General features: G+C 44.8%; 1 protein-coding gene across 1 annotated transcript in view; it reads left to right on the forward strand.

Moving 5' to 3' along the window:
* The window catches only part of LOC139384422 (SH3-domain GRB2-like 3a), a 45,366-nt gene that overhangs the window by 12,857 nt on the left and 14,870 nt on the right, over positions 1 to 17,639 (forward strand). The window contains 1 exon segment of the mRNA XM_071129186.1: positions 15,833 to 15,901. Coding sequence (XP_070985287.1) covers positions 15,833 to 15,901 — 69 coding nt within the window.

Raw genomic sequence — 17,639 nt, forward strand, 5'->3', positions numbered from 1 at the left:
CACTCGGTCTCCCATTGTCACTCGGTCTCCCATTGTCAAGATATTAAAGAAAAGCACAATAGGAAAAAAGACGTTATTGGCCGTACCTTCTAAAACATTTGACAAACGTTTTTCCTCTGTTTCCCTTCACGAGCAATATTGGGTCCATATTCATGATTCTTCTCAGAGTAAGAGTGCTGATCTAGGATCAGGTCCCCCCTGTCCATATAGATCTTATTCATTATGATTTAAAAGGCACATCAGTTCCTAGACCAGCACTATTTCTTGAGACGCTGCATTAATACGTGCCCAGAACTTTCCCAAAGGCTCAAAGAAGAGCCAACTGTGTCTAACTGAATTCACTTTTGAGTAGAATGGAATAGAACAAAATAGAAGTGGTTGCACCGTCCAAAACCTTTGAAGAACTTCGTCATCAGTTTCACTTCACGCAGTTCAGAATGTTCCCAAATGTTCAACGTAGAGCCCAACAGCATCTAACTAACTTCACTCCCGAAGTCTCCGAAGTCACTCTTCCGTGATTAGATTTGGAAGTCCAAGGCTCTGGCCCCCAGTGGTAATTTTAGCTAATTGCTGGGGGATAATTACACCTCCAATGTACATCAGGTTACGTCAATCTGGATTAAGAGCTGCCATGGTTTTGACCTGTAATCTGGTGCGGTCACTCAATGGTGAATTAGGAGCAGCTGTGGCCAGCTGGAGACAATCATTGTCACGCCACAGCTGTTCTTTATCTCAACATTTTTCTCTCTCTCTCTGACTCTCGCTCTCTCTCTCTCTCTCTCTCTCTGTCTCTCGCTCTCTCTCTCTCTCTCTCTCTGTCTCTCTCTCTCTCTCTCTGTCTCTTTGTCTCTCTCTCTCTCTCTCTCTCTCTCTCTCTCTCTCTCTCTCTCTCTCGCTCTCTCTCTGTCTCGCTCTCTCTCTCTCTGTCTCTCTGTCTCCCCCCCCCCCCCACACACACAGCTAATCTCTTTATCTCAGCATTTTTTTTCTCTTTCTCTCTTATAGCAGCAGGCCAATGGCCCCCAACATTGGCTATGCTAAGATATCTTAATTTAGTTTGATTCTATGTTGTTTCAAAAGGTCCATCCAATTAGGAATGGACATCAATTCAACATCTATTCCATGTTGGTTTAAAGTAATTTTGTTGAAATGACGTGGGAACAATGTTGAATCAACCAGTGTGTGCCCAGTGGGATGTCAATATTCATGCAGGTGAAACTCTAGTCATTGAAGTGGTTGCAATTTCCTATTTGACACATTGCTCTGTGGCCTAGCTGTGTTACATTTCTCCACAGTACATTTCATTCACATCTCTCTGTGATTCACCTCCTCCGTTGTCCTAGAAATGTTTGGCAACCGTATTGGGCTAATATCCTCCGTCAGAGATGGCTAATTTTACCCGGTGGCCTAGATGGGGTGTTGAGCGTTCAGTGGCAGACTGGTTGTAGTAGAGGCACAGTGTTGAAGGGAAAGAAAAGGGACAGATTTGAGGCAGCCAGCCCAGGGGACAGACCAGCTAATGGGGGAAAGCCATGTGGGCTCCCCCCTGGAGTGATATGACTGGCTGGTATTAGGTAAGTAGGTGGGTAGGTGGTGTGCTGGTGTAATGGAAATGGTTTGGAACCATGCTTGCATGATATGTATCCTTGTCTGAGACCTGTAGATTTGCATTGGACCAAATGTCCAATTTTGTGGAGTGTTTCATTCCTCTGCACCTGTGATGCTTTGTCAGGTGTGTCGATGGCTATCCTACTCTCATTTGACTATCACTATTTAATTATTTGTATTTATTTTTTATTTAATCTTTATTTAACTAGGCAAGTCAGTTAAGAACAAATTCTTATTTACAATGACGACCTACCAAAAGGCAAAAGGCCTCCTGCGGGGACAGGGGCTGGGAATAAAAATATAAATATAGGACAAAACACACATCACGACAAGAGAGACACCACAACACTCATAAAGAGACCTAAGACAACAACATAGCATGGCAGTAACACCTGACAACACAGCATGGCAGCAACACCACATGACAACAGCATGGTAGCAGCACAAACATGGTACAAACATTGGGCACAGACAACAGCACAAAGGCAAGAAGGTAGAGACAATAATACATCACACGAAGCAGCCACAACTGTCGGTAAGTGTCCAGGATTGATTCTTTGAATGAAGAGATGGAGATAACTGTCCGGTTTGAGTGTTTTTTGCAGATCGTTCCAGTCACTGGTTGCAGCGAACTGAAAAGAGGAGCGACAAAGAGATGTGTGTGCTTTGGGGACCTTGAACAGAATGTGACGGGGGAGAATAGGTGTTGTATGTGGAGGATGAGGGCTGCAGTAGTTATCTCAGATAAGGGGGAGTCAGGCGTAAGGGTTTTTTATAAATAAGCATCAACCAGTGGGTCTTGCAACGGGTATACAGAGATGACCAGTTTACAGAGGAGTATAGAGTGCAGTGATGTGTCCTATAAGGAGCATTGATGTCAAATCTGATTGCCGAATGGTAAAGAACATCTAGCCGCTCGAGAGCACCCTTACCTGCCGATCTCCGTAGTCTAGCATGGGTAGGATGGTCATCTGAATCAGGGTTAGTTTGGCATCTGGGGAGAAAGAGGAGTGATTACGATAGAGGAAACCAAGTCTAGATTTAACTTTAGCCTGCAGCTTTGAAATGTGCTGACAGAAAGACAATGTGCCGTCTAGCCATACTCCCAAGTACTTGTATGAGGTGACTACCTCAAGCTCTAAACCCTCAGAGGTAGTAATCACACCTGTGGGGAGAGGGGCATTCTTCTTAACAAACCACATGACCTTTGTTTTGGAGGTGTTCAGAACAAGGTTAAGGGCAGAGAAAGCTTGTTGGATACTAAGAAAGCTTTGTTGTAGAGCGTTTAACACAAAATCCAGGGAGGGGCCAGCTGAGTAAAAGACTGTATCATCTACATATAAATGGATGAGAGCTTCCTACTACCTGAGCTATATTGTTGATGTAAACTGAGAAGACTGTGGGACCTAGGATCGAGCCTTGGTGTACTCCCTTGGTGACAGGCAGTGGCTGAGACAGCAGATGTTCTGACTTTATACACTGCGCTCTTTGAGAGAGGTAGTTAGTAAACCAGGCCAAAGACCCCTCAGAGACACCAATACCCCTTAGCTGGTCCACAAGAATGGAATGATCTACCGTATCAAAGCTTTGGCCAAGTCAATAAAAATAGCAGCACAACATTACTTAGTGTCACGATCGTCGTATGGAGTAGACCAAAGCGCAGCGTGGTTAGAATACATTCTTCTTTATTGCAGGAAGAACACTTAAACAAAACGATAAGACGAACGTGACTGCTAACGTGCAACATAACATAGACAATAACCCATGAAATACCCAAAGAAGATGGCTGCCTAAATATGGTTCCCAATCAGAGACAACGATAAATACCTGCCTCTAATTGAGAACCAATCTAGGCAACCATAGACCTACATAAACACCTAGATGGTAAACAACCCCATAAATCTACAAAACCCCTAGACAGTACAAAAAAAACCTAGATGAGACAAAAACACACATACCACCCTCGTCACACCCTGACCTAACCAAAATATATAAAGAAAACAAAGAATAGTCAGGTCAGGGCGTGACACTTAGAATCATTTAACACCTTTAAGGTTGCAGTGACACATCCATAATCTGAGCAGAAACCAGATTGCATACCAGAGAGAATACTATAGACATCAAGAAAGCCAGTCAGTTGATTATTGACACGTTTTTCCAACACTTTTTATAAACAGGTTAAATAGAAATCAGCGTGATCTCCCCCTTTAAATAAAGGACGAACCGTGGCTGCCTTCCAAGCAATGGGAACCTCCCCCGAGAGGAGAGACAGGTTAAAAAGGTCAGAGATAGGCTTGGCGAAGATAGGGGCTGCAACCTTAAAGAAGAAAGGATCTAAACCATCTGACCCAGATGTTTTTTTGGGGTCAAGTTTAAGGAGCTCCTTTAGCACCTCAGACTCAGTGACCGACTGCAGGGAGAAACTTTGTAGTGCGGGAACGAGCTTCTAAACTAATAATGGATCACAGTTATAGAGCTTTTATTTACACATTGTACTATATGTCAATGGATGTGAGATACTCTATGGCAAGGTAACATTCTGTACCCTGTCCACCACCAATACTGTAGCGGGCCTAACTGAAAGCATGTTTGAAAAGTAGGCTAGCTAACCCTACTTCGACAGCACTGTTGATCTAGCAGTTTTGCTGACTGCAGCGCTGTGTGTTTTGTGTCCCAAATATCTACACAGTGCACTATATAGGGAATAGGGTGCCATTTGGTTCAAACTATGGTGTCTCCACTAAGCACACAGAGTCACTTCTGTTTCATGTCTACCCCCCTGCTACTGTACATTGTTGTGTTGATTTGCTGGCCCATTGGTTTCATAAGGTTAGTGAGTGGTACTGCGTGAATACTGGCCCATTGGTTGCATAAGGTTAGTGGGTGGTACTGTGTGAACACTGGCCCATTGGTTGCATAAGGTTAGTGGGTGGTACTGTGTGAATACTGGCCCATTGGTTTCATAAGGTTAGTGAGTGGTACTGCGTGAATACTGGCCCATTGGTTGCATAAGGTTAGTGGGTGGTACTGTGTGAATACTGGCCCATTGGTTTCATAAGGTTAGTGAGTGGTACTGCGTGAATACTGGCCCATTGGTTGCATAAGGTTAGTGGGTGGTACTGTGTGAACACTGGCCCATTGGTTGCATAAGGTTAGTGGGTGGTACTGTGTGAATACTGGCCCATTGGTTGCATAAGGTTAGTGGGTGGTACTGTGTGAATACAGACTACGGCACTGTCATTGACGGTGTTGTCATAATGGTTAGTGATGACAAATACACCCTGCCAGTGTATTGTGACTAATATGTGTGGAAATTGGATCAGTATTCAAAATGTCAGGGTTGATGTGAAGTCCATTCGTTTGATGACGGGAATCTTCCTCCTCAAAATGTCAGGGTTGATGTGAAGTCCATTCGTTTGTTGACGGGAATCTTCCTCCTCAAAATGTCAGGGTTGATGTGAAGTCCATTCGTTTGATGACGGGAATCTTCCTCCTCAAATTGAATCATCAGTAGAGAACTAACTTTAATAGCCAGTTAGTAAATGTGATTGTTCTGCACTACATCACTAGATGTGTTCAGTGAGATTTAAGAGGAATGATATCAGTGATGATTGACCTCTGTATGACCTGCTTCCACAGAGACCTGATCCAGGATGACTGGAACTAACAAACCAACAAAGGCACACACAACTTGGGTCAGCATGATAACCTAACATGGTGGTGATATAATGAAAGTTTCTTGGTGTTACAGACTAATTGTGGAGGGATTCTCTGTCTGAAAGTAGTCTAGAACTGAATCTCCAGATTCCTAAAGAAGAAGCCTATCTCAGATTTCTAACATTGTATAGGTGAGGAGGGAGTCCCCGCCTAGCTCTGTTGACCGATGCCTAAAAGAGTTTGGCTTCTATCAGTTTCAGTGGATAGTTTTTGTGCCAAAGGGCTTGGATGTTGCTTTGGGGGCCTATTCACCCTGTTCTATGCTGCTGCTGTGGTTGGCCCTACTGTACAGTAGCTTCTGCTATTCTGGGAGCTTAGCAGCAGCTGGTGTGTCTATGGCCATGCTTCCTCTGTCTCCGTCTCCGCTGATGTTACGCTGTCATCAACCCCCAGTGCTCGAGGGTGAAGTTTCCCCTAGCTACTGATCTAGGATCAGCTTCCCCTCCCCCAATCCTCACATTAACCATTAGTGGGGGAAATGCAAAACTGACCCAAGCTCAGCGTCTAGGGGTAACTTCTCCCTACACCCATCGACCCCCAGCTGACACAGCTATGACACAGTATTCATTTTGCCTAGGGGATAACACACTACCCAAGCCTGAGCGTGAACTGTGAGACAAATATATTTTTTGCAGTTGATTGCTGAGTGGGCTGATTGCACAATGTTTCGGTTGGTTTCACTTAACAAGGAAACTGTGACTAAGTTTGCACTACAGCCATGATAGGCGTACGGTGTTTCATCATCAACCAATCTGGGTGAGTTTCCTGAAAACCTTGTTTGGTGGGCAATGTATATGTGTGAATGAACAAAATGTGTGAAATGAAGCACTTTGTTGTTCTACAGGAGATGTGGGTAGTCTGGGTCGTCAAAGTCAATTGAGAACCATATTAGCTACAAGGCTTTCAGGAAACTGTCAACTGAATGATAAACACACAGCTGTATGTTGACCTTTAGGCCAAGACTCCACTTTGACAACTTTGACTTAGCTTGTGAGCTGTTCTTGAAAGAAAAGCCTTTCTCCCACAGATTTCTTCTGCAGTGTGGTAGATAAACTCATTCAGATGACTCGGTCAAGGCTTGCATGCACACAAACACTTGTACACACACGAACACTTGTACACACACAAACACATATACACACACAAAAACACACAAACACATATACACACACATTCGCTTTCAAGAACTGAACCAGTCAGTGGTTGTTATTGTTCCTGTAATGAATGACCGTAGTCATTTCAGCTGACAACCCACAGGCTTGTAGAACACAGAGTGTTTCCTGAGTAGAAACCTGGTAAAATCACAGTTCAGCCCTGTACTGCATAAATACTACAGCCACAGTGTCACAGTTCAGCCCTGTACTGCATAAATACTGCAGCCAGTACCACAGTTCAGCCCTGTACTGCATAAATACTACAGCCACAGTGTCACAGTTCAGCCCTGTACTGCATAAATACTACAGCCACAGTGTCACAGTTCAGCCCTGTACTGCATAAATACTACAGCCAGTATCACAGTTCAGCCCTGTACTGCATAAATACTACAGCCACAGTGTCACAGTTCAGACCTGTACTGCATAAATACTACAGCCACAGTGTCAGTGTTTAGCCCTGTACTGCATAAATACTACAGCCACAGTGTCACAGTTCAGCCCTGTACTGCATAAATACTACAGCCAGTATCACAGTTCAGCCCTGTACTGCATAAATACTACAGCCACAGTGTCACAGTTCAGCCCTGTACTGCATAAATACTACAGCCACAGTGTCACAGTTTAGCCCTGTACTGCATAAATACTACAGCCACAGTGTCAAAGTTCAGCCCTGTACTGCATAAATACTACAGCCAGTATCACAGTTCAGCCCTGTACTGCATAAATACTACAGCCACAGTGTCACAGTTCAGCCCTGTACTGCATAAATACTACAGCCACAGTGTCACAGTTTAGCCCTGTACTGCATAAATACTACAGCCACAGTGTCACAGTTCAGCCCTGTACTGCATAAATACTACAGCCAGTATCACAGTTCAGCCCTGTACTGCATAAATACTACAGCCACAGTGTCATAGGTCAGCCCTGTACTGCATAAATACTACAGCCACAGTGTCACAGTTTAGCCCTGTACTGCATAAATACTACAGCCACAGTGTCACAGTTCAGCCCTGTACTGCATAAATACTACAGCCAGTATCACAGTTCAGCCCTGCACGGCATAAATACTACAGCCACAGTGTCAAAGTTCAGCCCTGTACTGAATAAATACTACAGCCACAGTGTCACAGTTTAGCCCTGTACTGCATAAATACTACAGCCACAGTGTCACAGTTCAGCCCTGTACTGCATAAATACTACAGCCAGTATCACAGTTCAGCCCTGTACTGCATAAATACTACAGCCACAGTGTCACAGTTCAGCCCTGTACTGCATAAATACTACAGCCAGCATCACAGTCCAGCCCTGTACTGCATAAATACTACAGCCACAGTGTCATAGGTCAGCCCTGTACTGCATAAATACTACAGCCACAGTGTCACAGTTTAGCCCTGTACTGCATAAATACTACAGCCACAGTGTCACAGTTCAGCACTGTACTGCATAAATACTACAACCAGCATCACAGTCCAGCCCTGTACTGCATAAATACTACAGCCAGCATCACAGTTCAGCCCTGTACTGCAAAAATACTACAGCCAGCATCACAGTTCAGCCCTGTACTGCATAAATACTACAGCCAGCATCACAGTTCAGCCCTGTACTGCATAAATACTACAGCCAGTAACACAGTCCAGCCCTGTACTGCATAAATACTACAGCCACAGTGTCACAGTTCAGCCCTGTACTGCATAAATGCTACAGCCACAGTGTCACAGTTCAGCCCTGTACTGCATAAATGCTACAGCCACAGTGTCACAGTTCAGCACTGTACTGCATAAATACTACAACCAGCATCACAGTCCAGCCCTGTACTGCATAAATACTACAGCCAGCATCACAGTTCAGCCCTGTACTGCAAAAATACTACAGCCAGCATCACAGTTCAGCCCTGTACTGCATAAATACTACAGCCAGCATCACAGTTCAGCCCTGTACTGCATAAATGCTACAGCCACAGTGTCACAGTTCAGCCCTGAATACTGACTCACAGCCACCAACTTCTGCACCCAAGAAAAGGACACAAGCTGGTGTGAATCAGTGGTTGCCTTCCAAATGTCACCCTATTCCCTATTTAGTGCTCTACATTTGACCAGGGCCCAATAGGGTCTGGTTAAAAGCAGTGCGTCCTATATAGGGAATAGGTTGCCATTCGGGATACACACAGTCTCTGATGTCCAGAGCCTGACAAATTCAACTGGGATATTGTCAGGTGTTATCGATGCAGATAGTTTTGTGAACTCTGAGGATCAGTTCAGTAACTCTGGCCATGAAGAGCTACGATTGTGCAGGCTTTTGTTCCAGCCATGCATTAACACACCTGATTCAACAAATCAAGACATTGATTTGGAGGCCAGTTCTGCCATATGTCTCTGGTTAGTGTCAAATCACTGAATCAGGAGGAGCCTGTCTGTCTGTCTGTCCATCTGTCTTATCTGTTATTAGCCAGTGCTGTGGCGTTGTGCCTGTGCCTTGTAGGACACATTAGCACCATTATATTTAGCCACCTGATGACAGAGTGGCATGCTGCTTTTTGTCCTCGCTAATTTGTGTGACATCACTCGTCATTCGCAGTGTTAGTGTGAAACCAGTCTACTTTTAGGAAAAATAAACACCAAGTTCAAGGTTTATTTCCCTGTATTTGTTTCAGATAATGTTAGTGCTCTGAAGTGAAACTCAAAAAATGGTATGTGAGGATGAGGAGAGTGCACTTCTCTGGTAAAAGAGCATTTCACTGCTGGTTGATGTTCACACTTTTAGCTAGTGTACAGTCCTACACTGTAGCAGTTAGCTAGTGGAGGTTCTTCTGTAGCACTTGTTATAGTGAGACCTGGGTTCAAATAATATTTGAAATCATTCCAAATACTTTAGCTGTTCTTTATTGAGCTTGCCTGGTGCGATGGAACCAATTGAAAAGTCCCAAAAGTGCAAACCTCTCCCACCTGGCTTCACTAAAAGTTTTACTATTTCAAATAGCATTTGAACCCAGGTCTGCAGTAGACTACTCCTTCCAGAAATAGGATGTCTGAGAAGCAAGGCTACACGCCAGACAGTACCTCTTAGCACCTTTTTTTCTATCTAGAATATTATAGGGTTCTTCGGCTGTTTCATAGGAGAACACATTGAAGAACCCTTTTTGTTCCAGGTAGAACCCTTTTGGGTTCCATGTAGAACCCATTCTACAGAGGGAACCAAAAAGGGAGAAAGACATAAAGAGAAGAGTAGGGGTTCTCCTATGGGGACAGCCGAAGAACCCTTTTTTCTAAGAGTGTGACGATGTAGTAATTTCCTTCCCATTGTGTGGTGAGGAGTAAAGGCTATCACAATTTCCTCAGTCATGTAGATGTACAGAGAAAGGCATCTTGTGGTCTGTGTCGTCCAGCAGCTAGAGCCTCTGATCCCGGTACACATACTGTATGTCAGAGTCAGCATGGGTTAGAATCTTAAGACAAAATACATTCTACACTTCTAGGATCCCCAGCATCACCCCACATGTTATGACATGCTGGTTTTGGAATTGAAACAGGGTCCCCCATCAGTGTGGCGTACAGAGTATTTGTTTATATTTTACTGTGTAAGGTACAGTGGAGGCTGCTGAGTGGAGGACTGCTCAAAATAATGTCGGGGATGGAGTGAATGGAATGGTATCCAAAAAGTGTGTTTGATACTGTTACGTTCCCCAGTTTATGTGTTGTAGTTTGTGTATTTGCATGTGTTTTATTTCAGGAAATGGCTTCCTGAAATCCCTCAAGCAGCTGATTGGTCGACTCCAGGGCTAATTGGAGAGCTGACCCCGCCCCCTCGTCAAGACACAGCTGTCTCCAGTTACATTCATTCTGAAGCTATATAAAAGCCAGTGTTCTGTTCAGGAGAGAGAGATTTTGGAGGTAGGGATTGCTGAGAGAGATTTTGCTAGAGAGATTTTGCTAGAGAGATTTTGCTAGAGAGATTTTGCTGAGGTTTTGCTGAGGTCATTGCTGAGGTCATTGCTGAGGTCATTGCTGAGGTCATTGCTGAGGTCATTGCTGAGCGATTGTTTGTGATAGAGAGTTTTTGCTAGAGGTTGATTTTGCTGGGAGTTCATTGCTGAAAGTTGGTATGTTTTGTGAGTTTGTTGCTCAGATAGAGCTTATTTGATGTACTTTGTTTCTTAGTTTGTTTGTGAAATTGTTTAATATTCTGTTTCATTTGTTCCCAGGGGAGAAGGGGAAGGCACCTTGGGAGTGCTTAGGCAAGAGGCCCGCGGGCATACATATACCCGTAGTATATTCACTGTCTAGGCACACTAGGTAAGACCTGGGCGGACCACTCCCTGTATTTTGGTTAGGGCACCAGGTGGTGCTAAAATAGGTAAGTAGTGGGTAGGCAGGTAAGATAGGAGAGGGGGGGGCTTTGAGATTTACTTTCTTTGCTTTGGTTCCGTCCAGCCCCTTTTCCCCATATTACCGTGTACAGGAATAAAGTCCTTGTAAAACGGTACCACATTCTGCCTGTTGTCATCCTTACTCGCACCTACAGTCCATACCTTTTTCACTTCACAGAGAGTTTAGTTGTAGCAGGGTGTTGCGTTCCCTCTTCATAGAGGCGTGCGTAACAGATACAATTCCATTAACTCAATTCCAACCATTATGTTGAGCAGTCCTCCCCTCAGAAACCTCCACTGGTACTGAGTGCTTTATGTGTATGGTGTTTTATGTGTATGGTGTTATCTTCGGTACAGAAATTTGTAGGCTGCTTAACTTACCCTGTCCCATGGCTTAACTTACCCTGTCCCATGGCTTAACTTACCCTGTCCCATGGCTTAACTTACCCTGCCCCATGGCTTAACTTACCCTGCCCCATGGCTTAACTTACCCTGCCCCATGGCTTAACTTACCCTGCCCCATGGCTTAACTTACCCTGCCCCATGGCTTAACTTACCCTGCCCCATGGCTTAACTTACCCTGCCCCATGGCTTAACTTACCCTGCCCCATGGCTTAACTTACCCTGCCCCATGGCTTAACTTACCCTGCCCCATGGCTTAACTTACCCTGCCCCATGGCTTAACTTACCCTGCCCCATGGCTTAACTTACCCTGCCCCATGGCTTAACTTACCCTGCCCCATGGCTTAACTTACCCTGCCCCATGGCTTAACTTACCCTGCCCCATGGCTTAACTTACCCTGCCCCATGGCTTAACTTACCCTGCCCCATGGCTTAACTTACCCTGCCCCATGGCTTAACTTACCCTGCCCCATGGCTTAACTTACCCTGCCCCATGGCTTAACTTACCCTGCCCCATGGCTTAACTTACCCTGCCCCATGGCTTAACTTACCCTGCCCCATGGCTTAACTTACCCTGCCCCATGGCTTAACTTACCCTGCCCCATGGCTTAACTTACCCTGCCCCATGGCTTAACTTACCCTGCCCCATGGCTTAACTTACCCTGCCCCATGGCTTAACTTACCCTGCCCCATGGCTTAACTTACCCTGCCCCATGGCTTAACTTACCCTGCCCCATGGCTTAACTTACCCTGCCCCATGGCTTAACTTACCCTGCCCCATGGCTTAACTTACCCTGCCCCATGGCTTAACTTACCCTGCCCCATGGCTTAACTTACCCTGCCCCATGGCTTAACTTACCCTGCCCCATGGCTTAACTTACCCTGCCCCATGGCTTAACTTACCCTGCCCCATGGCTTAACTTACCCTGCCCCATGGCTTAACTTACCCTGCCCCATGGCTTAACTTACCCTGCCCCATGGCTTAACTTACCCTGCCCCATGGCTTAACTTACCCTGCCCCATGGCTTAACTTACCCTGCCCCATGGCTTAACTTACCCTGCCCCATGGCTTAACTTACCCTGCCCCATGGCTTAACTTACCCTGCCCCATGGCTTAACTTACCCTGCCCCATGGCTTAACTTACCCTGCCCCATGGCTTAACTTACCCTGCCCCATGGCTTAACTTACCCTGCCCCATGGCTTAACTTACCCTGCCCCATGGCTTAACTTACCCTGCCCCATGGCTTAACTTACCCTGCCCCATGGCTTAACTTACCCTGCCCCATGGCTTAACTTACCCTGCCCCATGGCTTAACTTACCCTGCCCCATGGCTTAACTTACCCTGCCCCATGGCTTAACTTACCCTGCCCCATGGCTTAACTTACCCTGCCCCATGGCTTAACTTACCCTGCCCCATGGCTTAACTTACCCTGCCCCATGGCTTAACTTACCCTGCCCCATGGCTTAACTTACCCCATACCCGGGGTCATTTTTGTGAAGTGATCCGCTATGTTTTCAAAACTAATGTTTACATGAATTCTGATTATATCCAGAAATACAGTATGTGTATATATCTTAGTTATATATCTTGACGGAGTGATGCTGAATGTAATTTTTTTTTTTACTTACCCCACTCTCCCCTAAATGTCTGTCTTTTCCATAAAACCTCCATTACACAGTTCTTCTCCATAAAACCCATGTTACATCAAAGTTCCATTATCTGCTGTTTTAGGTGCTGTGTTCCACCTCCAGAGGTCAGGGGTCAGATATATAGTGTCCTGGGTGGAAGTTGTCCTCAGGCTACAGTACTTACCCTCCTCACATCTATATCAGAGTCTGGTCTTCCCAAAAAGGAGAGATGTAGAGAGAGTGTGGGAAGGTTTTTCCAGCTCTGTTGCCTCTAAACCTAAAATAATTTGGCATGGTAGTACATTCACATGCTCCAACACATATCACCTCTATTGGTTAGTGGCAAACGTAGAATTATTGGTTAGTGGCAAAAGTAGAATTATTGGTTAGTGGCAAATGTAGAATTATTGGTTAGTGATAAACGTAGAATTATTGGTTAGTGGCAAATGTAGAATTATTGGTTAGTGACAAAAGTATAATTATTGTTTAGTGACAAACGTAGAATTATTGGTTAGTGGCAAATGTAGAATTATTGGTTAGTGACAAAAGTATAATTATTGTTAAGTGACAAACGTAGAGTTATTGGTTAGTGACAAACGTAGAGTTATTGGTTAGTGACAAACGTAGACGTTGTCCTTTCCTCAGCCTACTAACCCTCCCTCCCTGCATAGCTAAGTTACAATTACACCTAAGTGTTAGGATTCACCCCTTAGTGTCTTAGCAGAACAGAGTCAGGGGGATATTTCTGCAGGGATGCATACTGGTGTGTCTTGTCCTTTAGCAGCGCCTGGGTTTTTAGCTCTCTGACTGGTCTTCAAGGAGCTCAAAGTTCTGGACTTCTCTCTGACTGGTCTTCAAGGAGCTCAATGTTCTGGACTTCTCTCTGACTGGTCTTCAAGGAGCTCAAAGTTCTGGACTTCTCTTTGACCGGTCTTCAAGGAGCTCAAAGTTCTGGACTTCTCTCTGACTGGTCTTCAAGGAGCTCAAAGTTCTGGACTTCTCTTTGACCGGTCTTCTCTTTGACCGGTCTTCAAGGAGCTCAAAGTTCTGGACTTCTCTCTGACTGGTCTTCAAGGAGCTCAAAGTTCTGGACTTCTCTCTGACTGGTCTTCAAGGAGCTCAAAGTTCTGGACTTCTCTCTGACTGGTCTTCAAGGAGCTCAAAGTTCTGGACTTCTCTCTGACCTTCGTGGCTCAGCTGTTAGCCTACTTTTTAAGGAATTAGCCTACTGTACTGTACTAAATTTTAATATTCTTATCACTGCCAAAAGAATGGTCTCTCTCTGCTTCAGAACTTAACTCCTTAGATTGACACCCAAGCTAACACATTTTGATTCCCACAACGTTACAGGGAAGTTGTTTTTCAAATAACCAAAGGAGAACCTTTAGGCAATGCTATGGGAACGTTTAGTGTTAGCTGGGACAGTCTTTGAAAACAAATGAGCATGCCTGGTAGTGTCCCTGTCTGTTTGTGCTTTATTCCTCTCAGTGTGTTGTCATTCCCTGATTGATGACGTTTAATATGGGACCTATTTAGTAGGTTGTCATGCCAAAGGTGTGCTGTATGACTGGACGATGATTAAAGAGTTGGCTAAATTATGTACAGTAGGAGACCACGCTAAAACCAAATGGTGAAACAGTTTCCTCTGGGGTTTGTAATCGGCTATCTCATTACAGTATTATTGTGTTTGTGCTTCCATAGCATGTATCTGCTACCAACCAACACATCTTTCTTTATAGAGTCATATATGGCACCACTTTGAGCATGTTTTATGTAAATGGTTTCAGTAAAACACAGCCCATTAAGAATGACCATCTCCCGATTCAATTTGTGAGCCATCAGACAAGGTAGATGTAGATCACAGGAGGTTGGTGGCACCTTAATTTGGGAGGACGGGCTCGTGGTAATGGCTGGAGCAGAATAAGTGGAATGGTATCAACTACTATGTGTTTGATGCCATTCCTTTTGTTCAGTTCCAGACATTATTATGAGCCTCCTCCCCTCAGCAGCCTCTTGTGATGTAGATTCAGACTGATACACTCTGACCTGCGGCAGGGGGGAGTAAGAAAGAGAAGTTGTGATTGCCTCTGTAATGTCATCTCTCTGAAGGGCCCACTATCACACTGTTGACATGACTGAGGGAAGTAATGAATGGAGAGGAGGGAGGGAAAGATACAAGGTAAAAGAGAGAAAGAGGGAGTGAAGAGGAGAGGTAGTGGATACAATGAAGAGGCAGAGAGAGAGATAGATATCGAAGAGGGCAAAGGAGAGAGAGGGAGAAAGACATAAAGAGAAGAGGAGAGGTAGAGGATAAATGAAATGGAGAAAGAGCCAGAGAGAGAGATGAAACCTAATAGCCTGGTGATTATTACCTCTCTCTCCCAGACCTCTGAGCGTCACCAGAGTGCCACTGTGCTGTGCAATTCCATGAGGAGTTTACCAGTGTCATCACACACACACACACTGCCATTACTCCCCCAGTATCCCTGATCTGATTTCTTTCTCACACACTAATCAATCTAATGAGTGTTACTGCATGATACATGTGTCTGTCTGTGTCAGTGAGAGCACATCAACAACAAGAAAAGTGATGACACTAATACTATCTCTCTGTCTTTCCTCTCGCTTCCCCTCCCTACCCCTCCATCCCCTCTCTCTCTCTCTCTCTTTCTCTCTCTTTCTCTCCCCACCTCTTTCTCTCCATCCCCTCTCCCTCTCTTTCCCTCTCTCTCTCTCCCCACCTATCTTTCTCTCTCCATCCCCTTTCCCTCTTTTATCTCTCTTTCTCTCCCACTCTCTCTCTCTCCCTCCATCCTCCCCCCCTCTCTCTCTCTCTCTCTCTCCTCTCCCCCTCCCCCTCTCTCTTTCCCCACCACTCTCTCTCTCTCTCCCCCCCCTCTCTCTCTCTCTCTCTGTCTTTCCCCACCACTCTCTCTCCCTCCCCTCCATCTCTATAGTTGCTGAGTGAGAAGATAAGTGGTGCTGAAGGGACAAAGCTGGATGAAGACTTCATGGAGATGGAGAGGGTAAGGATGACAGAGACGGCGCTATTAGCAACGCAAAACATCCTTGTAGTATACACAATGGCTGACTCTGGGCGGTAGTGTCCCCTAGGTATCTAGGATCAGATTCCCCTCCACCTATCCTGAACTTAACCATTAGTAGGGAAAATGCTAAACTGAACTAAGATCAGTGTCTAAGAGAAACTTCACTCTACTCCCAATGGGTTGCGTCCCAAATAGCAACCTATTCCCTATGTAGTTCACTTTTGTTGACCTGAGCCCTATTGGCCTTTTTTCAAAAGTAATGCACTTTATAGGAAATAGGGTGCCATTTATGACAGAGACAATAACTACCAGACCTCAGGATGGATGCACTACTGCTCTTTTACTGTCCACGATGGTGTTCTTCTGTGGTCCCGCGTATTCACAGGGGTGCCGGCTTTTGTTCAAGCCCAGCACTGGGCACAGACTTCAGTTCAACGTCTAGTGTTGATTTACATTTGGTTGAGTTGTCAGCTGACATGAAATCAACGTAAAAAAAAATGTATATATACAGTGGATGTCGGAAGTTTACATACACTTAGGTTGGAGTCATTAAAACTCGTTTCTCAACCACTCCATAAATGTCTTGTTAACAAACTATAGTTTTGGCAAGTCAGTTAAGACATCTACTTTGTGCATGACAGAAGTCATTTTTCCAACAATTGTTTACAGACAGATTATTTCACTTATAATTCACTGTATCACAATTCCAATGGGTCAGAAGTTTACATACACTAAGTTGACTGTGCCTTTAAACAGCTTTGAAAATTCCAGAAAATGATGTCATGGCTTTAGAAGCTTCTGATAGGCTAATTGACATCATTTGAGTCAATTGGAGGTGTACCTGTGGATGTATTTCAAGGCCTACCTTCAAACTCAGTGCATCTTTGCTTGACATCATGGGGAAATCAAAAGAAATCAGCCAAGACCTCAGAAAAAACATTGTAGACCTCCACAAGTCTGGTTCATCCTTGGGAGCAATTTCCAAATGCCTGAAGGTACCACGTTTATCTGTACAAACAATAGCACGCAAGTATAAACACCATGGGACCAGGCAGCCGTCATACCACTCAGGAAGGAGATGCGTTCTGTCTCCTAGAGATGAACGTACTTTGTTGTGAAAAGTGCAAATCATTCCCAGAACAACAGCAAAGGACCTTGTGAAGATGCTGGAGGAAACAGGTACAAAAGTATCTATATCCACAGTAAAACGAGTCCTATATCGACATAACCTGAAAGGCCGCTCAGCAAGGAAGAAGCCACTGCTCCAAAACTGCCATAAAAAAAGCCAGACTACGGTTTGCAACTGCATTGAGGCCAAAGATCGTACTTTTTGGAAAAATGTCCTCTGGTCTGATAAAACAACAATAGAACTGTTTGGCCAAAATGACCATCATTATGTTTGGAGGAAAAAGGGGGAGACTTGTAAGCTGAAGAACACCATCCCAACCGTGAAGCATGGTGGTGGCAGCATCATGTTGTTGGGGTGCTTTGCTGCAGGAGGGACTGGTGCACTTCACAAACTAGATGGCATCACGAGAAAGGAAAGTTATGTGGATATATTGAAGCAACATCTCAAGACATCCCAAAGTTTTGTCACAAATGGATCTTCCAAATGGACAATGACCCGAAGCATACTTCCAAAGTTGTGGCAAAATGGGTTAAGGACAACAAAGTCATGGTATTGGAGTGGCCATCACAAAGCTCTGAGCTTAATCCT

Source organism: Oncorhynchus clarkii, chromosome 26 (genome assembly GCF_045791955.1).
Source record: "Oncorhynchus clarkii lewisi isolate Uvic-CL-2024 chromosome 26, UVic_Ocla_1.0, whole genome shotgun sequence".
Taxonomy (NCBI): domain Eukaryota; kingdom Metazoa; phylum Chordata; class Actinopteri; order Salmoniformes; family Salmonidae; genus Oncorhynchus; species Oncorhynchus clarkii.